Source organism: Balearica regulorum, chromosome 26 (assembly GCF_011004875.1).
Source record: "Balearica regulorum gibbericeps isolate bBalReg1 chromosome 26, bBalReg1.pri, whole genome shotgun sequence".
NCBI lineage: Eukaryota > Metazoa > Chordata > Aves > Gruiformes > Gruidae > Balearica > Balearica regulorum.
Window position 1 is genome coordinate 2629308 of NC_046209.1, and position 21503 is coordinate 2650810.

At 40.0% G+C, this 21503-nt stretch overlaps 1 protein-coding gene across 2 annotated transcripts in view; it reads left to right on the top strand.

Moving 5' to 3' along the window:
* Positions 1-21503, top strand: part of AP3D1 (adaptor related protein complex 3 subunit delta 1) — a 44854-nt gene that overhangs the window by 17553 nt on the left and 5798 nt on the right. Inside the window, exons 5-27 of one of the 2 annotated variants that reach the window (XM_075736292.1) lie at positions 481-588; positions 944-1073; positions 2290-2429; positions 2702-2775; positions 4646-4695; positions 6252-6301; positions 6725-6773; positions 7590-7735; positions 8939-9087; positions 9183-9413; positions 10741-10972; positions 11464-11609; positions 11727-11868; positions 12792-12863; positions 13795-13870; positions 14609-14808; positions 15498-15571; positions 17937-18141; positions 18859-18921; positions 19537-19635; positions 20163-20312; positions 20448-20495; positions 20848-21037. In XM_075736292.1, the coding sequence (XP_075592407.1) occupies positions 481-588; positions 944-1073; positions 2290-2429; positions 2702-2775; positions 4646-4695; positions 6252-6301; positions 6725-6773; positions 7590-7735; positions 8939-9087; positions 9183-9413; positions 10741-10972; positions 11464-11609; positions 11727-11868; positions 12792-12863; positions 13795-13870; positions 14609-14808; positions 15498-15571; positions 17937-18141; positions 18859-18921; positions 19537-19635; positions 20163-20312; positions 20448-20495; positions 20848-21037 (2824 nt within the window). The remainder of the gene's footprint in view (positions 1-480; positions 589-943; positions 1074-2289; positions 2430-2701; positions 2776-4645; positions 4696-6251; positions 6302-6724; positions 6774-7589; positions 7736-8938; positions 9088-9182; positions 9414-10740; positions 10973-11463; positions 11610-11726; positions 11869-12791; positions 12864-13794; positions 13871-14608; positions 14809-15497; positions 15572-17936; positions 18142-18858; positions 18922-19536; positions 19636-20162; positions 20313-20447; positions 20496-20847; positions 21038-21503) is intronic. The other variant, XM_075736293.1, reaches the window with a different exon arrangement.

Consider the following 21503-nt stretch of genomic DNA (forward strand, 5'->3'; position numbering starts at 1 on the left):
AGCTTGGAAGGAAAGTAATCTCATTTCTCTAATAGAGAGAAATAGAGCTAGGACACTGTTAAGCACTTGACAGGAGTGCCTGTTCCCAGTGAAGTTGATGACAGTTGGGCTTTGACTTAGCAGCGTTAGTATTTAATACCAGATTTTTAGGACTTTACACATGTTTCTGATCACGTCATGAGTTTTTAAAAATAATTTGCCATTCCTAAAATACCACCAAGGTATGATATCTCTAATTGTTTTTATGTTGCAGTCATCCATCTATTGTTTAATTGCGATTCTTCATGCCCATTATTAAACCCCAGGTTAGTGGTATTTTAGCAGGTGTTGGAGGATGTTCCTATTAATAGTTGACATAAATATTCCCATGAAGTAGAAGCTTTGCTTCGTATGTGTGGGGTGAATAAAACTGGTCTGAGAAAATTGTGTCTCAACATTCTGTGTGATCTTAAATTTTTGAGCCTGTTTTTCCTTTTTTAGGATCTGAGTAGCCCTAACCAGTATGATACTGGAGTTGCACTGACTGGCTTGTCCTGTTTTGTTACTCCAGATCTTGCCAGGGACTTGGCAAATGACATCATGACACTGGTGAGTTGATAAGATTGAAATAACTTTTAACATTAAAGAATGTTAAATTGTTCAAATCTGGTAAATATCTGTTAAATTTAGAACTGTTACATGTGAAAACTGATCCTTTGTTCTTGTGGGGTTTTGGGGGAGCCTTTACAGACCTTAGTTAGCTCAAGAGGATTATATTGAATATTTCTGTTAGTTCTGGTGATAAGTGACAGTATTTTGCTCTCCCCTTAAAGCTGAGTTTTTCAAAAGTAGTTGAGTCTCCCAGAAAGAAATTTTGAGACGGTGGTGTGGGCATAAGGACCTTGAGAAGAATTCTGGAAACACAAATGTGCTGAGAGCCTGATTGCAGTTGTTTCCTTAACAGATGTCTCATACAAAGCCTTACATCAGGAAGAAGGCAGTGTTAATCATGTACAAAGTTTTTTTGAAATACCCAGAGTCCCTCCGTCCCGCATTTCCTCGCCTTAAAGAGAAACTTGAAGATCCAGATCCTGGTAAGTGGATTTTAGTAGATTATTTCTGCTCCAAAGCATCTAGGTATACATGCTTTTAGAGCTTGTGGAGACAAGAATACATGAAAAATGCTGTAATCATCTTTTGGGTACTGATTTGCCTGTTTAGTAGGTAGATGAGCATATGAGAGTTTTGACAGATGTTGCCATATTAAAAATACATTCTGTAAAGTGTCCAATTCTTACTTCAAACCCAAAGCTACTGAAACTATATCAGTGGATTAAACCTTAATGGGACAAAGTTACTTAATCATTCCTGGTTTGTTGCTTGCTTAACTTGACTATGGAAAATATTTCAGTTGATTTCAGGGTTTGGGTTTTTGTTGTTTCCTGTGCTCTCTTTTTACAAAGCTGCAACTATTGGCTTGCAATAGATGTACTTAAAATAATTTCACATCACTCGGTATATTTCCCCCCACCCCCCCATTTTTTTAAATTTAAAGTTTGAGTCCAGACTGCTGTTTGGGCCCTTTGGTACTGTGTCAGTGCAATTCAGCTGCAGCAGAGAAAGCTTGCAATTACTCTGTATGGTATTCCCACTTCTACTCAACTTTCTCAGAAGGTGCTGATCTTCCCTCACAGATTCATCTTCCAGGAACAATGTTTCTAAAGAAAGCAAAACACACACACGCCCCTCACCTGCAAACAGAGGGAAAAAAATTACTTATTATGCTTTATGGAAAGAGGACTACACTCTACTACAAAACCTAGACTATCTGGACTGAAAGATACCAAATTGAGAACAATCCATTTAGAGGCTGAGCAATTAGAAAGGAATGAACTTGTCTTGTCAGATTGCTTAAAGATTCATTATTTTTTTGTTGTTTTAAAGAAATAGGAATGTTTTGAAACTTTATGGTGGGTAGGATTATTGATTGTTGTGTTGTCTGTGTCCCACAAACAAGCTATCCACAGTAAAGGAGGAAGGAAGCTGGCAGCGTCCTCTTCTTTCTAATACTGGATCCAAAGCAGATACCCAGCTTGCTGATATAGCCAAAATTAAATAAAATCCTTTCTCTGTTTGCTTTTTACGTTCTTGTGTTTAGTTCACTATTTTGCTGTTGGTAATGAGGCTGAACCATTCCTCTTGGACACACAAGCCTGAATCTTTAGCTGCTTTTGTTCTGGAGATTCTGCACCAGAAACTTCAATTACAATTAAGGCATTGATTTCTGCTTTTCCCACTTCTTTTTCCCAGGTGTGCAGTCTGCTGCAGTAAATGTTATTTGTGAGCTGGCTCGACGCAATCCCAAAAACTACCTTTCCCTTGCTCCACTCTTCTTCAAGTTGATGACGTCGTCAACCAATAATTGGGTTCTCATTAAAATTATAAAACTGGCAAGTATTCTGGATCTATGTTTACAGGATTGGGGTTCTCATTAAATTATCTTGGGTGTGAAAATAGAGTTCTTGGACATATAGTTACCATTAAATCCAAATAAAAAGAAACCAGGAATATCTTCTAATGTTTGTGATCATAACCAAAGAGAGAAAAATGTTTTAATATAGCTTGGTTTAAATATAATATGCTGCAATTTAAATCATGTTTTTATACTGTTTAAAAGCAGCTATTAAATCACTTTCTTGTGTGCACTTCTCTTTTTTAATAGTTTGGTGCTCTTACTCCATTAGAACCTAGACTGGGAAAGAAATTGATTGAGCCTCTGACCAACCTCATCCATAGGTACGTATGACAAATGTTACTTTGGTCATTCAGGATCGGTGAAGTGCCTGTTGGGTAGGTCAGTAGCTAGGTCTGTGGATGTGTTTCTGAACTTTTTCTTGAGTCTTGATATATTGGCTTCACGTATCAAAAGATAGTCACATCAGGACTACTTCTGAAAAACCTGAGCGAGATAAAACCTTAAAGGAAAGACTTTGGGTGTCTGACTGTCAGCATGAATTTCTCCAACACGTGCATGAAAATTGGAGCAATTTGCTTTCTTCTCACTTCACTTTAAGCCAGAGATGACTGTGGAGAATATATAAAAACTCTGGTTTTAAAAACACTCAGCTGTATGTGTGCCTATTCTGTTCACCTACGTACATTTGGCTCTTGACTTTTTTGGAAGTGTCTTACCCACCAAAGCAGTGTGACAAGGAGTGTATTAAAGTTCTTTCTCATGCCTTTGTCAGCCCAGACATGTTTTGGAAGAGATTCCTTTCATATATATCCTAAATATAGATCAGATAAATTTGAAGATATTTCCTTGTTCCTTGTTACAGCTGGTTTGTAGTGTTGTTTTGGATCTAATTCTCAACTGAAATCGGAAAGTAGATGTCTTGGAGGGAATACATGTATTTTCCCAGTTATGAAAAGGAAGGGTATCATATGCATGAGTTGTTAAATTAAAAGGTTTGTTTCTCTTCATGTGGCAGAGCAAGAAGATAGATAGGAATGGACAAATTTTAAACTTATTTTTAAATGGCTATCTATGTAGCCATGAGAGCAGTCAAGCCTACTAGTCCACCCTCCTAGTATGCCTTTAAGGCTGGTTCAGAGCAGACTGGCGAGCAGCGTTGCACCCAAATACCTGAAGAGGGTTTTTACAGCAGTGACAAACACATACAAATTCACCAGAAAAAGTACTTTGCCAGAAAAAGCAGGAAGCGGGACAGTATGTCTTCAATCCTGCCTCTGCCTCCTCTCCCCAGCCTCCCACCTTAGTCATTTCATTATCTGTGAGGACGTAATCCTGTTTGGTTTGGTCTCCATTCAGTCATTTTGGATCTCGTATCACTTAAGTGTAAAGCAAACCACCCTGCCATCCACCGCAGAATGGATGGGGAGCGAAAATGACTGTCTCATTCTGAGTGTCCTAGAGTCACGTATGCGGTGTGCTGAGTGACCTTCACGGTGCCGCTTCTGACTGCTGCCTCCAGAGCTGTTTGCTCATTACCTTTGCAGACCTTGCTTCTGGAGTCTGCTGCTTTGTTACTTGTAAGGTTTGCTGTGTTGCCCTCTCGCGTAGATCAGGATTTGTAAGAACCTTAAATCCTCAGAATTGCACTCTGTGTGTGTTCAACTGGCAAAAGTTGTCTTAAATTTAAGCTTGGGGGAAATCAGACATTTAAAATACGTTGCTCGCTTATAAGTAAGAACAAGTGTGTACTTGCGTGCCAGAAGAGTCTGCTGTTTGTGCATGACTCGTTCACTTTGGAGAGAGAGACTTGAGGTTCTCCACCTTCCTGCCTTACTGTGAATTTTTGACCTTGGGCAGTGGATTTGATTTGATCCTTGGACAAGATTGCTTCAGTGCTCTGTAACTGGTACTGAGGTTTTGAGTAACTGCTTCCTTCCTCATCTCTTGTTGCAGTGCTGTTACTTGCTGCTTCTCAGAGAAGATTTTTGTTTAACATTCAGTAACCCTCTCTCCCCCCCCCCCAGTTTTTTTTAAGTGAGAATCATTTCATCTAGTTTGAAGATATGTGGAAGAGAATACTGACAATTTCTTGTGTAATTAAAGGTGTTAACTAGCTCCAAAATATTGCTGACAACACTTCAAATTGTGCTGGTTTTATTCCTTATTTAAAATACTTGATTTCTGTTTCAGCACCTCAGCCATGTCTCTCCTATATGAATGTGTGAACACAGTAATAGCAGGTGAGAACTGAAATTTGTAACCTAGAAAAGAACATGATGAACTTTGTCATCAATTATCACCATCTGTAAACCTTTTTTTAACTTAATGTATTTTATAACTGAAATAAGTTGCCTGGCAAACTTAGATTTGTGTCACTGTGTAACTGTAACTGAAATCCTTTGTTGTCAGTCGATGATACTAAGTTACTACAGCTATGTCCTATTTGCTAAAGGCTGAAACAAAGTACAAATGAGTGATTATTTATATGTTGCCAGAACTGTCAAGTATACCAGCAGCAATAGAATGAAAATGACTGATGCCTCATGGAAACTTTAACAAAGTTTACTTACTTGATGAAGGAGGAGACTTATTTTTTAATTCTACGGTTTCACAGCTTAAAAACTTGGTGTAGTTCCTTAAAGGAGGTCATTGGAATCATTCATTTACAGTTTCAGTTTCTGGGGAAGGGATGTGAACTCCATAACGGGCATGGAGAAAGAAACAAAGGCAAAAAGGGATAACGCAGTATTCCAGCTCAGACTTGGCACTCTTCTGTCATAGTGCGGAAGTAGAGGGGTATTGACATGCACGGTTTGGCCGTAAGACTGTCTCTTTTGGGTAGTTGGACAATGATGCAGGAACTTGCTGTACTGGGTCAGTTCAAAGAGGCAAGGGTGATCTGTCAGTTTGTGTTCGTCCCTTCCTTCAGGGAAATGTGAGATGACATTCTGATGTGGGGAAAGAATAACACAGAGGTTAATTCTGTTGTGGATGAGAGTGTGTTTCCCTGAGATACCATAGGATAATTCTGTGTGTCAAAGGGAGATTCACGCACCCAGGACATTTTGGGGACTGTAATGTAAAACTCAATTCAGAAAATGAGATGGGAAGCTGATGCCTGTGTTAGAGCAGCACCTTGCACGTGCCAGCTCTTTGCATGACCCAAAATGATAGCATCCAACACGTCTTCTCTGAAGTGAAGCTCTGCAGGATTATGGAGAGCAAAATGCCACTATACTTGTGGTCACTAAGGTCAGTGTGTGTGACATGCTCAGGAAGAGTTGGTGTTGGCATGGATATGCCATATGACAGCAGCAGTTAACAATATAATCAACAATGGGACCTGATTTTTGCCTCGAGTCTCTTGCTGGCTTGATTAAAGCTCCAATCTAATTATATTAAACTCTAGGATCCATTCCTGCAGCTTGTTACATTAAGGAAGTACACACTTAAAAATTCAACTGTCAGTAGCTGATGACTGCTACACGATATCAGTAAGGTAAACCTTAACGAGAGCAAAGTGTAATGAAAAGCAGCTTTGATCTGGCTGTTCCAGTAGTTCCTGCCTTTATGCTTTTTTTCCTGCCCTGCTATTATTACTCTTAAGGTACATTGAAACTACAGTTTGTGTAACAACCTTCTCTCTTCCCCCAGACCTCCCAAAAGTCCAAACAAACAAACATAAACTGATGTTTTCCCTTGTGAGCTGAGCTAGCTGTTGACCTTTAGGTGGTGTGTTGTTGCATTCATTCAGAGCATAGCAATACTAACAGAACTTTGTGCTTCTGTATTTCAGTTCTGATCTCCCTGTCCTCTGGGATGCCTAATCACAGCGCTAGCATCCAGGTACAGCGCGGGACTTCGGTGGGGGCGATTTGTTCTGCTGTAATGTGTAATGCCAAGTGCCGTGGAGAAATTGGCTTGTGTTCCTTTGCCAAAAGTTAAAGCAGTAGCTCCCTGAAGTGCTCTCACTCAGGGAGAATGCTAAACTGAGGGATTTCCTATACGACTTCTCTTATTTCCTTTGCTCTAAAATGCAGATTCCCCTCGGTTAGAGTTTTCCTAACTCTGTTATTCAGCTGCCTCCTATCAATACAATCATACAGGGGTTCTTTTTGTTTCGAAACCTGTTAATGCAACAACCATCTTAGCTAGAGGCCCCAGGTCACAATCGGAATGCTTCATTGTGCATTGACTAAACTTTATGAAGAGTTATTTTAATTAAGACTTTTCAGGCTTGTAATAAGCATGACGTGGTCTTTTTTCCAGCTTTGTGTTCAGAAGTTAAGGATATTGATAGAAGATTCTGACCAGAACTGTAAGTATGTTGCTTGTCTTCATGGAAGCTTTTAGCAACTGACCACTGGGGGAGAAATTGCGACAGTCTTAGAGCAATGAGCTGTTTCTCCAAACAGCTTGTTCTGTATTGTAGTGCCTGGTATGTTGTAAACATTTGCTGGGATTTTTAATGTGGAAATATTTTTTTGATAGTGAAGACTTTTTTTTTATAATGAGCTTTTCTAAAACAAATGAGATTAATTATAACTGCTGTTTGTGGTCTTGTAAATCTAAACCAGTTCTCTTTCCATGCTCTGGGTTTTCCCTTTTTATAAACTTGCAGCTTGGGAAATAGTGAGGGGCACTTGGCAGTCTAAAAATAATAGTAAAATGCAAGAATGCTTATTTATTTCAGTGACTACAAAGAACACTGGGAAGTCCTTTTTTGTGCAAACCTTTTTCCTGCCATCTGACTTTTTTCCCATTGAGAACAGAGCTCCTAGTTCATACACCAATCTTCAGTGCTTTTAAAGCTGTGTCCATCCTAGGATGCCTGTTCTCAAACCCCATAGTTTCTATATGTTAAATACATAGTTTTAAATAATGATAAAACTTGAGGTGCAGGAAGACTGTGATGAAGATTTTATATGTAATGAACGTGTCTGTGTATAGGATTATGAAATTAAAGACAGTAATCTGTGGTGCACTGTTTCTCAAAAATGCTTTTCCTTGTCATAGATTTTTATTCAAGTGTATTAAAGTTGGTTTCAGTAGAAGCACTCAGAATTAAGGTTTCATGCTCAACACAAAACAGTGTTTCTATATTTGGAAAGAAGTTTTATTTTGTCTTTCACAGTGAAATACCTGGGACTGTTAGCTATGTCCAAAATCCTGAAAACACATCCTAAATCAGTCCAGTCTCACAAGGATCTCATTCTCCAATGTTTGGATGACAAAGATGAGTCTATCCGACTCAGAGCTTTAGATCTTCTATATGGCATGGTATGTTTCTACATGTATTTCCTCTCCAGCCCCCATGACCCTTGATGTTTAAGAAAAAAATGCAACTTTCTCTTCGCCTCTTCCCAGTAGTCTTGTGATAATAACTCCTGTATCTTTTCTGGCACTTAAACAAAAGATCTGGCACAGCATTAGAGGGCTTTAAAAACTTCGATTCAGACTGGAAGGAGTTTCTGAGTTCAGACACTGTGGAAGTCACCCAGAAGGCTGCTTTTCTAATGCCTAAGCCTCAGCTGCTCCTTCTGTCATTTGGGTAGGCATTAGTGGGATAGGTCTGTGCTGTACTAGGTTCAGTCCCTGTTGCTGTTTGTTCTCCTGTGTGCCACGGGTTTGTGCATCATGCGTTCTGCAGCCACACAGGGCAGTTGATAGTGTGTCAGTCTTGTAGTGACAACATTTGATCTCCAAAAGAGCTGTAGTTGTGGTTTAGGTAATAAAGTGCCTTTCGCTCAAGAGTCTGTGCCCCCTCCACACCTGCATAAAGGGATCATGATAGATGTGTCTCATCATTTCCTATTTCAGAAGAGAAAGTGAAAAGTAAGAAGGCATACCTCTTATCTGGTGGTACTCATGAGATGGGAGTAACAGGACAGTGGTTTTAATGTTGTTGCAAAGAGAATTGGAGTTTGTTCTTAGTTCTGGAGGTTAAATTCTGCTTGTTATGTCTTTAGTCAAAAGATAACTAGGAGAAGGAGTCTACTTTTGTTCAACTGGTGATATTTACTGAATATTTTGGTGGCTTTATTTAGATAACTTTCCAGACTAAGTTAATACAGCTATGTTTTGAAAAGCTAGATTTCTGCTGGATGTTAATGACTCTTAAATTTGTTTAGTTTAGAAACAAAAATGTTTTAAACTATCAAATTTGCCACCTGGCAGAATTAGAAGATTCATTTTCTCTTGGATTTCTGCATTGCTGCTAGTAATTCTTATTCTCAGCTCTCCCACAGCATGGTCTTGTATACTTGTGCTGGCTCTGCTTTAATAACAATATTGAAAAGAAATAAATAGGTTCCTTTTTTCGTTGTGACTGAAACTGGGGCCTAGAGAGGTGCTTCTGATTTCTTGTTGACATATGACACAGGCCCGTCAAAGAGCTAGTAGCTGCTTTAATGGAATTAGAAGGACTTGACAGTATGGGAAATGGCTGAGTTTTGGTTCAACCCTTCAATAATTCTTTAACAGGTATCGAAGAAGAACTTGATGGAGATAGTGAAGAAACTGATGATTCACGTGGATAAAGCAGAAGGGACGACATACCGGGATGAGCTGCTGACTAAAATTATAGATATTTGTAGTCAATCCAATTATCAGTATATCACAAACTTTGAATGGTCAGTGTTTTTACATGTCAACTTTGAGATCATCATCAGCAATGCTAACACATGATTGTCTGCTGATAAAATCACGTCCCTTTCTCTTTTTGTAGGTACATAAGCATCTTGGTGGAGCTGACCCGGTTGGAAGGCACACGGCACGGGCATCTTATAGCGGCTCAGATGTTAGATGTAGCTATCAGAGTTAAAGCTATTCGTAAATTTGCAGTTTCTCAAATGGCCATGCTTCTGGACAACGCTCATCTCATAGCCAGCAACACCCAGAGAAATGGGATCTGCGAGGTGCTTTATGCTGCTGCTTGGATATGTGGGGAGTTCTCAGAGTAAGTGCAAACGGAAAGCCCGACATGATTTGAACGTCGTCTTTCGCACAAAGATTCAGGTCACTGAAAAGTGTTTTTTGAGGGAAGGGTGGTTCAGAATATGCACCCTAAAGCTAACAAAGTGATTGCTGTTTTCCTGCTCCCTCACCCCATAAGACTCCTCAGCTGTTTTTAGCCAAAACGGATACTTCATTTTGAGTATCTGGTCTCGACACTTATCTCCATAGTTCTGCCTGCTCGTGCAGGAAGGCAGAGTTGTGGGTATAAACAGTAAGATCTTAAGACATTGAAGGAATTCCTTAATCATTACGGTCTAACTCCACTTACAGGGAAAATGTACAATCAACGCGTTTGAATTATTTTTTACTCCTCTCCCTGTTTTGCCCTTGTTGAAAGCTTTTTGCAGAACCTAATCTTTCTGAGGATTAGAAGTCATCTTATTCTTGCTCAAAACTTGTCTGTACCTACAGTAGCACAATTTTCAATGTCCTTGTGCCAACGCTGTCTTTTAGTTTAAATAGATGTTTTTGTCTCTTGGTGGTGTGTGCCTACACACATGCTCACCTAGCTTTTGTTTTGGGAAGTTGGATAGACCATGATGCTGTATTCTCCTTTTATCATCTGGTGTGATGTCTCTTCTTGTAATTGCCACTCTGAAGACTGGTTCCAGTTTAAATTCACATAGTCGGTGTGATATTTTTTGGGAATGCTGACACAGCTTAGATCTTCATCTAATTAAAAAAGTTCTGCAAAGAAAACTCTGGATTAAGCAGGAAGAGAACATACTCTCCTTTTCCAGCTTCATCACATTTTTGAAAGAACTTCAGCTTTCCATTCATAATAGACCAGTAACTTTTTTGCACCTCTTCCATTTAGTCATGGGCAGACAATTTTGAGTAAGAGCATGAGATTTATTAAAACAAGCGCTATCATCTGCATTCTTTTCTGTCTATTAAGCATTGCCTTCTAGATTCTATTTTTGTCCAGTAACTGATTGGAAATACAACCTCATTGATGTGAGTGGTAAAGTACAGACTGCCAATGGAGTTGGTACTTAGAAGTGCAATGCTTAGTGGAGAGAATGCTAAACTTGTAAAGGTGGAAATAGACGTCCCTCCCCTTCTGTAAATTCTTCTGTGCCATGTTACTACTGTAATTTGGAAGGGGAAAATATGCAGAGAGCAAATGATTCTGTATTTTTAGTGTCCTGTCTTTCTGCAGCACTTTGTACTGCACCTGAGGTTTTTGAAATTCTTCTCCATGAAGACTGATGAAATACTGAAATTTCTCAATTGCTGTCTTTCATCTGTCCACTCCGTCTTTACAGACACCTCGAGGAAGCAAACCAAACTTTAGAAGCAATGTTGCGGCCTAAAGTTACAACTCTACCAGGCCACATCCAGGCAGTTTATGTCCAGAACATGGTGAAGCTCTATGCGTCCATCCTACAGCAGAAAGAGCAATCTGGGGAAAAGGAAGCAGCTCAGGAAATTACACAGCTGATGATTGAGCGTCTGCCTCAGTTTGTACAGAGTGCAGATCTAGAAGTTCAAGAGAGGGTAAGAACAAAATTACTTTGGAATTTGTCATACAAAGTCTCATTTGTATTGGAGCATAAATGTAATTTTCTGTGGATGTGCACGTTTTATATAAGCTGTTGTGATCAATGGAGCGGTGCGTTTATTCTGTACTATGTGTAGCTCGGTGAAAGAGAAGCTCTAGAACTAGAGTGGGAATAGTGATGATGTTTCACATCAGAGCCCAGATCTTATTCCAGTTTGATATTACCTCTGAATCAAGGTGCAAGAATTTAAAATTAAATTGTTTTGAGTTAAAATTATGCAAGCACATAAGGACACAAAAAGGACACAGCTGGAAGAGAGGCTTAACATGGATTTTTTACTTTTGCTCTAAACCTGCAGTTACGCTGCTTCTCTTAATTCCCCAAATGGAGTAGAACAGTTATCTTTTGCTGGCTTTCATTGATGTTGATTTTTTTGGCGCAGTTTGTTAATATTGGTTCTGAAACTACTTCTGCATTTGTTGTTAGGCTTCTTGCATCTTGCAACTAATAAAATATATTCAGAAGCTACAAATAAAAGAAGTACCTGTAGCTGAGGAAGTAATAGCCCTGTTTGCCGGCGAGCTGAACCCCGTGGCTCCTAAAGCACAGAAGAAAGTCCCAGTTCCGGAGGGGTAAGGTTCCTTCTCTCTCCCATAGCTTTTAAACTTTTAAATAGTAAAGCGACGTATGTGATTAGAAATAGTCAGTCATACTGAGTCAAAGTATTTGTTTACTGCAATTCTTACCAGCTTGGACCTTGATGCCTGGATCAATGAACCTCCATCAGACAGTGAGTCTGAAGATGAAAAGCCCAAAACAATTTTTCATGATGAGGAACAAAGGCATTCCAGACATAGACAGCCAGAAATAGATGAAGAGGAGCTGGCCAGAGTGAGTGAATGTTAAAATGCTTTTCCCTACATAATTCAGTAGTAATGTTGTAAGTGCTACCAGAGCAATTGGAGCTGTTGTGGATTCTCCATGTCGCTAGAGAGCCGTTCTGCTCTCTATAGCTCAGGAAACCTGATGATTCGATGTGAACAAAATATACCTGTAATTTGAATACATCTATTTTTTTTTAGGCATTGTGGAATGCATCTATATAAACTTCTCTTGGAAGTCTAGCTTGCCTATCTTGTCCAAATGGAAGCGAGATATAAAAACTTGGCCCTTGTTAGGAGTTTTGGACTCTTGTAAAAATCTGACCTGTGAACTGTGGTGTGTAGTGCAGTTCACTTCAAAGTACAAGGTCTAGAGGATGGACACTTATGCTGAGCCTGCAGCTATTTGGTTTTTCACACACCTACTCCACTGGCGTGCTTCTCTTACTCTTTATGCTCTATAGCAGCAGAAAAAGAAGCAGCATCTTTGCTCGTGGACTTTAGCAGGTTCTATGAATTACTGTAAAGTGACTGTTCTCAGTAGTGATACCACCTTTCTTCTGACCTTTTTGTTTTCATAGAGAAAACTTTTTATTGATAAGAATCTTCACTTCTTCCTTTCTTTGCAAAAAAGAAGATAGGAATGTTTGAATTGCTGTCAAAATCTGGTCTTCAGAAGTTACTCTCTTTTCTAGAATTAAAAAGCAAAGAAAGGATGTTGTAAGGAGCATTAGATATACTAGTAATGATACTTGTAGTTCTATTCTAGTATGTCTTGTAATTCAAAGCTGATTTGTCATACTCAAGCTGTAGTCTTTTTGCAAGTAGTTATGCGTTGTAGAAATTCAGGGAGATTGCTTTTTGCACTTTACTGCCTTTTATCTCTGCTTATAAACAAACATTCTAACAACAAATACTCTTTTTTGCTTTCAGCGTCGAGAAGCTCGGAAACAAGAACAGGCAAACAACCCATTTTATATTAAAAGCTCTCCTTCCCCACAGAAGGTGAGTGAGTCTGAATTAAAATCTCTTGCTGGCCTCTGTTATAATTGTGTGAAGTCTCACTGAGTGTCAGAGCTGCAGCTTCCCTCTGGGACACTCTGATTATTCCCACTGCAGTTCTGATCGCTTCATAGTGTCCCGATTGGAGTGGCTGCCTAGAACTATTTTTGTAAGTCTTTTGTGAGTTTCTCAACACAAGTGTGACCTACTAGCACAAGACAGCCAGCTTTCTGTGAATCTCTGGTGGACCTCCAGCTTAGAAACAAGAAAGTAGTAATTGTCACAGCTCCCATTACAGAGTAGTTTGGAATAATCTGGATTAACTTGTCATGGAAAGCGCAGTGTTTATATTTCAGCAAGGACTCTAAAAGCTGTAGAGAAACACTCCTCTGTGTCACAAATTCCTCTGCAGATAGCTTGTCCCAGCTCTGGATGATGGAAGGGTTCAGATTGCCAGGCACTTCATTAAGAGCAACGAAGAGAGAGTGAACCTTGAACACACAGTGTGGTTTATGGATCAAAAGATCGTTGTGGTCTCTTAACGCTGTTTCCCAGGAAAGAACCTGCTTTTATTCCCTGTATATCCAAAGGACTGACCCATTTTCCTCAATTCAAATCCAAAAGTGTATCTTTTGAAGTGGCAAGTTATTAGCAATAAAACACAACCCAAAAATTCTTCAGAGTTGCAACAAGCCTTCTTCAGGGCAGTAGCAGGGTTAAAAAGCTGTAGCTAGAAAAAGAGCCTTCCTAATAGTTATTAGGTGGCTTTAAAATACAGCCTGCTACCACACAGGATTTAGTACTGAGCTATTCCATTCCTATCCTTTAAAATGTTCACTTAAAGGATTAAACTGCTTGATGTTTTGAAGTGTGTCTATTCAGGTAGATTTGTATCTGGCAATGCTCAGAATGTAACAACTTTTCATTTTCCCAGCGATACCAGGACACTCCAGGTGTGGAACATATACCTGTGGTCCAAATCGACCTTTCTGTCCCCTTAAAAGTTCCAGGTAAGTGGAGCTAATCTTTACAATTGATTACAAAAATAATTCCTTCTTAAGAATTCCTCCTTAGGTTTTTAAGGGCAAGGAGCATTCTTTCATTAGACTCTTAAATATATCTTCTTAACTTACACGTGTTTGAAAATAATACTTAGCAGTCCAAGTGCAGTTCTTCTCAAGACAGCGTTAGAAGTAATTCTATGATTAAGTATATTGTGCAGCAAAGTCTATAACATGTAAACTAACTGCTGTTCTGTGTAGGAAACTGTCACCTTTGGAATATCTTATAGGGCTGATGAAGGCAATCAGGAGACATGAAGTGGAGTCTAATGGTAGAGATGCTATTGTAATATCTTCTTTCAAATAACAAAAGATCGTTGTGTATCTAATGAGTGGTTTGATACAGCACTGAAAAGCTGTTGATAAAGTGCACTACATTGCAAGTGATGAGTTCTGATGCAAATATTTAAGGCTTACTTAAAGGTTTTTCCAAAAGCCTGAAAAGTTGTCTGTAGAGCAGTGGCACCAATTCTACTTAAAATATCGATGTTTAGATGCTCTTTGTAATCCAGTTAACGTGGAGAAGAATCAGGGAGAGGAGGAGTGTGGTAGTAAAGCTGTATGTGAGGTGACATGGAAGCATAGAGAGGCGTTGAAGCTAGAACCAAGGTTCACTCCTAACATACTGTTCCAGTGATGAATGTCCATGTGGACTGTAGTCTGAAAGCAGTTTGGCCTTCTCCACAGGAATGCCTATGTCTGACCAGTATGTGAAATTGGAAGAAGAGCGAAGACATAAACAGAAACTGGAGAAAGACAAGAAAAAGAAAAAACAGAAAAAGGAGAAGAGAGGTAAACACCATCGCCATAACTCTCTGCACACAGAGAGTGAGGAGGATATTGCTCCAGCTCACCATGTCGATATCATAACAGAAGAGATGCCGGAGGTCAGTTGCTTCGGTTGGTGGTCTGAGTTGTGGGGTTTATCTGCATGCTCTCCTGGAGAGATTTTTTCCCCAAGAATTGCCAGCCAGCCTGTATCGTTGCAGTTCAAGAGCGCTGATTTCTTGCAAAGCTGTTTAAGAAGTGACTGATTGAGATGGTCCTAGGCTGTTCTTTGCAGGGGGAGAAGTGATTGTCTTTTTGTACACAAAAAGACAAAAATTGCCACTGAAGCTATTAAAAAAAGAAAAAAACAACAAAACGAACAATATGCATTTCTGCTATAAAAGTAGCGCTGTCCAAATAGTAGCTTCATTTATTATGCTCTGCTGCTTCACTTTGACATTAACTTGCTGTCTAGTCAGCAGGTTTGCAGCTGATTGTAATTAATTGCACATGCTAATGATGTCATCTGTATTTGTTCCTAAAATTTCCTTTAATCAAAACCAAACAGCAGCAATTCAAATCCTGCAGTTTATGAAGAATGGTTTTCTGTTCTAAATTAATCTTGTAACTCGATGCTGCATTACGGTGCATTGTTCGTACTTACTGTGCCTGACTGCGAGCTGGCCTGTTCCAGGGTTAACAATCTTAAAAACCAGAAAACGACTGGTTTGGGGGATGTAGAGCTTTAGTTTCGAAATTGCCTGTGGTTCACTTGTTCAGTGGATGGTCTCTTTTATCTCTCCTGCAGAACGCTTTGCCCAGTGATGAAGATGACAAAGATCCTAATGATCCATATAAGGCACTTGATATAGATCTGGATAAGTAAGTGACAGTTTTGTAGGTGAATTTACTTAATTGCTAACCAGAATGCATGAGGACAAGCCTGGGGCCAAACAGGCAAAGGCACTATCTACACTCCAGTAGGTGACAAGACTGTGTCTTTCACCATGTCTTGCATGTAACCTTAGATGATCATCCAGGCTTGGGTTCCCACTGCAGCATAGATAAAAGTGAAGCTGCTGAGCGGGGGGTTTGGGAGGGGCAGGGGAATAATTTTGTGTGACTGAGCAAAGACTGAAAGCACAGGCAGTGTAGCTGGGATAGATGTGAGAGTGTTAGTCTGCACTTTTGGGCATACCAGTATGTCTCTGATCTAACCTGCCTTGGCACTGAGTGCGACCTGCATTCATCTCAGAACCCCTGTACACCTGGCTAGTCTGTATACTCTGTCTTGTGATAACTTGACCAGTAAGAGCCAGTTCGTAGCATCCTCATTGCCCTGTGGACATTCAGACATGGTGCCACTGCTGAAAAACGTTGTTCTAATATGATTGAGTGAACTGCATCTCATAACTGTGACCAGAGTCAGGTCCCTGTTCAGCTACTGCAGTTGTTTACAGTTCTGGCACCCAGGCTGCAGCCTGAATCCCTGCATGCCACATGATAATTAGCAGTGGACTGTTAAGTATTGCACACAGAGATTTTCTTTAGTTGCTGTTTTACAAAATTGCGACGCTGAAAAGAATTGCTGATTTGTGGTCCGTGGATGCCTCCTGTAAAGTTTTGAAGACTACAGGCACATGTGTGCATGTGTAGTATCTCTCTCTCTGACACTTAACTTTAAAGTCTGTGCCATTCTCTGAAGTTCTCAAATCTGTAGGGGTTTGGCCCCTCGGTACCTTGCAAAAAAGTGATGTAGCATTTTTAAAAAGTGAACAGTTTCTGAAAAACTTCATTTTTTTTCATGAGCTGGTCACATTCCTCTGAGTCTGCAGGGAACAAATGTATAAAAGGAAATTAATTTCTGACTATAGACCTCGTATTTGCGTGACAAGCCTCAACACGCAGAAGATACTGCGCAGAGCAATTTCTGAATGCTGCACTCCAGGAGGCATCTTTGGACTTTTATATTGTTTCCATCCATTCTCTTTCCATCTCATACGAGTCAGTGTGCTCTCCTGTCATGTTTTCTCATGTCTCTGTCCTCTCTCTTTCTTTCTGTGCTTGCACTGCTATGTCTGTGTCACGCTCACACGCAGTCTGGTTTCAGGGAAGCCTTCCAGGTAAGAATATCTTGCGAAGTGGTTGACTTCTTTGTCAGGTTGGTTAATTTCAGTGGACAGCATAAATACTTGAAGGGTGCTGAACCTATTGAAATAATTGACCCTCAAATTAGTGTGAGTCTGGTTCATCGTCAACTTTCAGCACCAGTCCCTGTTCCTGTACCAGGTATATGTGAAATAGCTTAAAAGTGAGATCTGTTTACTGTTCAAGCAGATGAGGGGGCCATCTTGCCCTTACAGCGTGTGTTTCAAAGTAAAAATGAATTGGGTCTGGTTCTTTGTGCAGTATAAGGAAAGAAATGAAAGCAGGTGAGACCATTAGAAATCTTCCTGAACAGGTGTTTGCTGCTCAAACATGAAAATTAATGTTAAGTGAAAGCTGTAGAAATAGAAGAGGTGGCAGTCAGTGAACTTCCCACTGATTTCTGGACAGTGTTTGACAAGAATGGAGAAAATTTCTGTAGTGTCTTTTTCCCAAGTAATGGATTTGGGATACCATGTAAATCTGAACTACTAGTCATGCTTTCTGGAAACAGATATCTGAAATTAAACAACTTTTTAAAGAGTACAGATTCATAGCATAAACTTCCAAAATGAAACAATTTATTGCTTAAAATAATTTCCAATTGGAGTCATCTTTCATTGATAATAAGAAAAAACATGCTCTTCAAGGGCTGTTGGAGCAATGCTATTGTTCCACTGCTTGAATTTCCATACTGTTGCGAATACTTCCTACTGTTTCACATCTTTGCTTTTCCTTTGAGAGTGGTTTCACAGAACTGCAGCATGACACTATACGTATGTATTCTTCTATAGGTGTTACTCAGCCTGCACGTCTGTAGTTATCACTTTAGGAGTGATCAGGTTTGACTCTGAGTTTGGTCAGAGTCTAAGTTTTGATCAGGGTTTGGCTCTGTCACCTTCAAAATGTTTCTGTTAACCTCTAATCCATGAGGGCAGTGTCTGCAGTTACATAAATAAACTTCGGGTACAACAAGTATGTGCTGATTTAAGATTTTTGAAATTTCTTTAAAAACAAAGCATACCTTGTCTTGGACATCCAGCAGGTAATCTGAGCTAAGGGAGACTGTTTGCAGAAGAGTAATGGTCTCTTCATTTTTAAGACCCTTAGCAGACAGTGAGAAGCTGCCAGTGCAAAGACACAGGAATGTTGAGACCCTGAAGTCACCAGACTCAGAAGCTCCGCTAGTAGAAAAGAAGAGCAAGAAACCCAAAAAGAAGGAAAAGAAACACAAAGAAAAAGAGAGAGACAAAGGAAAGAAGAAAGAGAAAGAGAAGAAGGTGATAGAGGAGGAAGAAGAAAAGAAGGTAATTCTGCAAGGCTTGCATTATTGTAGAAACTGCTGTTATGGGCCATATCTATTGCTGTTTTGTTTGTTGCTTAGGAACAGTCACATTTGACAATTCAAACAGCTGAATGTTTTCAGCCTTTATTTCCTTAATTTTTTACAACCATAAGAGCAGGTATTTAAAGATTTCTGTTAATAAAAATAACATTTATTTAGCCTCATCAGTTAGCAGAATTCAGCTTGATGCATCCTACGCAGCAGATCTTCCAGATCTGATTTGAAAGCTGATTTTACTGATATTTTGTCTGTTCTTAAAATGGGGAACTCTTTAGCAAAATATCTAGAACTCACTTTTGTTCTATATCATGTCCCCCATATACTTCAGAATATTTCAGTTATAAAACCTGACATTAATTGTCATATCCTTCTTGTTAATCACTCTGTAGAGATGCACTTTTCATCTAACGTGCTTTGAATGCCTGTAGACATTGTGATACGTGGTGTAATTTGCAGTTGCTGTCAGCTCTGTCCGGGTTTGGAAGTGTGCTCAAAGGCCAAAGTTGTGCTGCTTGAACTAGTTACTCCTAAATGTACTGCAGCATCGGTGTATGAGCATTCTGGAGCGATGCATTTCCATGAAAACTTAAGGTTTTAATTTAATTGATTTTTTTATTTTTTTGTTTTAAAGATTGGTATCAAAACAACCATAATGGTTTTGCTTTCTCTCGAAATTCAGGGGGAAGACTTGGATTTCTGGCTCTCCACTGCTCCACCGCCTGCTTCCACTACCCAGCCACAGGTAGACATCTTACCACATCACAGGAACCTTTTTCTTATGATTGCATCTTAGCTATGATACGAGTGCTTTGTGGTGCTGCAGGAGAGAAGGGAGGGATAGGCTTTGTCTCCTCAACTTATGGCTGCGAAGCAATAACACTTTATCTCCCCAGTCTACAGACACTGTAATGGGAGGTTTCAAGCTCATTCTGCTGTGCAGATCAATGGATAGAAATACAGGTGCAGCTACAGGCTTGGTGGATTTTAATATTATTGGTGGGTTTTAATATTATATTATCATATGATTTGATTTCCTAGTGTGAGCTAGACATGAGCAATATTAATAGACATGAGAGAGACAGTCTGAAAGAAAGTCTCATGAATTTTGATGGGAGATTTTAGAAGAGACAGGGAATATAAGGGGATGGATTCCTTGGAGGAAATCTTTTGTATCTTGTCCTCAGGTGATCATATTTGCTGGGTTTCAGAGGCATAAAATGAAAGACTTGATACCATGTTAGTCTAATGCAATTTTTGAGCGGGGAGGAGTGTCACTGTTAAGATTTCTTTTGGTGTGGGATTCAGTTGTTTCAACTGTGTTCCATTAGTGTGATAATCCTTCTACTCATCTGCTCAGAGTGAACCTGAAGTGGGTGCTGCTGTTGTGGCTGAACCTCAAGCTGTAAAAAAGGAAGAAAGGGAAGAGCGAGATGAGGAGGATGATGATGAAGGAAAGGTAAGTGGTTTAAACTGCTGACACCCTTAGCCATATTCTCCTAGTGTCTCATATTCCTTAAAAGGAAGCACATGGGAATTACTAACAGCATCCTGTTCAGTGTATTGACCACCTGCAAATAGACAGCAGTGGGATGTTACACCCTTGAGGAGCTCTAAATACTTCCTAGTAAGAGGTTTGGTTCTTCCTCGAGCCAAGGATCAGGCAGCAGTTTTAAAGCTGAGCTTCCAAACAGTTGGAGAGATTTGGCCACCTGCTGATCCCAGGCTGCTTTGGGTTAAGATATTGTCATGTGAGCAGGGAGCAGCAAGGGTTTACTGGGACTTAACACAGGATGGCTGGTGGGGTTTAAGGAATGGGGGCTCTGTTTCAGATTTCTGCAGTAGTAGAAAACCACGTTCAGTCATCCAGAAGGCTGCGTAGAGTGGAGTCTATAGCTGAAAGATTGGTAGAGGGGTCATGATGTAATGGCTGGAAATGCAGGGTTTCTTTAAGGGTTTATTGTAGTTTCTTGTTGTTCTTGGTAGAAATCCTCCAAGCACAAGAAGAAAAAGCACAAGAAAGAGAAAGAGGAGAAGTCAAAGGATAAAAAGAAATCCAAAAAGAAGAGTCATCACAGCGAGGAGGAGACAACAGAGTCTGTGCAGAATGGAACACTAGACGATGAACCACTACCAGTGAGTAGCTGTGCGCTGGCAATGCTTGCCTTGGGGAAAAGGCAGGAGCTAAACTGTTTTGGGAGGGAGGAGAATGACAGCTCTTTTCAGAGAAATTAGTTGTATTGCAACTGTGATTTCTCTCTTGGTTTTCAGCCTATGTCCAGTTACCGCCTTCTTGCTGAAAATCCATACATTAAAATGGTGAGTGTTTCGGCATTCAAATGCACATGTCTTCTCTTTTTGTGTCGTCTGAGGACGGGATACCCTGGGGATAGTATAGTGACTTCATGTAGACAACACTTAACTGAAGAACTGTTGAAAACCCAGGAGGCAGAAACATAACAAAGCTCCATCTCGATTCCTTTGGATGTCTCACTTGACAAGTTTTTAAGTTGATATTTTCCCACTACTTAGTAGAACTGTGGAGCTGATCACCAGTGTGCTTTTCATTATCCTATAGCTGTCCTGAATTACCTTCTTTCTGAAGCTTGCTTTATTCTTGTGCTGTGTTCTGCTGTTGGAAGTTTCTGAATCTTTTTTTCTTCATTTGCAGACTTACGATATTCAAGGAAACCTCCAGAATGATAGTCAAGTTACTGTCTCTGTTATCTTTGAAAACAAAAGCACTAGCTTCCTTAAGAGCATGGAACTAAATGTCCTGGACTCTCTCAACACTAAAATGCTCCGACCAGAAGGATCGTCAGTACATGATGGGATACCTGTACCCTTCCAGCTACCCCCTGGTATGCGCAGCTTTGCACAGGGTTCTTGGAGTATGTCTAGTCCTGCACTGCCCTCCTGTGGAAAGAATTGTTTGTACTTCTTGCTACTTGCTGTTTTCCAGAGAGATGTGTCCCTCTACCTGGGTGTTCACTGGGCTTTCACACAATTCACTGGAGAGGATATAAGCTTTCTTACAGTATGGCTATAAACACAGTTGGTGCTGTACAGCAAGAGCAAAGCCTATAACGTAGGGCTGGGAGTCCGAATGTCTGAGTTCCTTTTTCAGGTGACTGCAGGCTGGCACACCTTTGAACATGCCAGCGTTGCCAGCTCCAGGAATCCCAAATTCATGAGGAGTTTGCTATGAGATTTAAAATGAAACAAAGCTATAGGCTCTTGAACCGTTCGAATGCACTCTGGATTTATTCTCAAGTTATTGTCCCACTGTTTTAATGACAGAGGCCATGTGCAGTGAAAGTTTGCGAA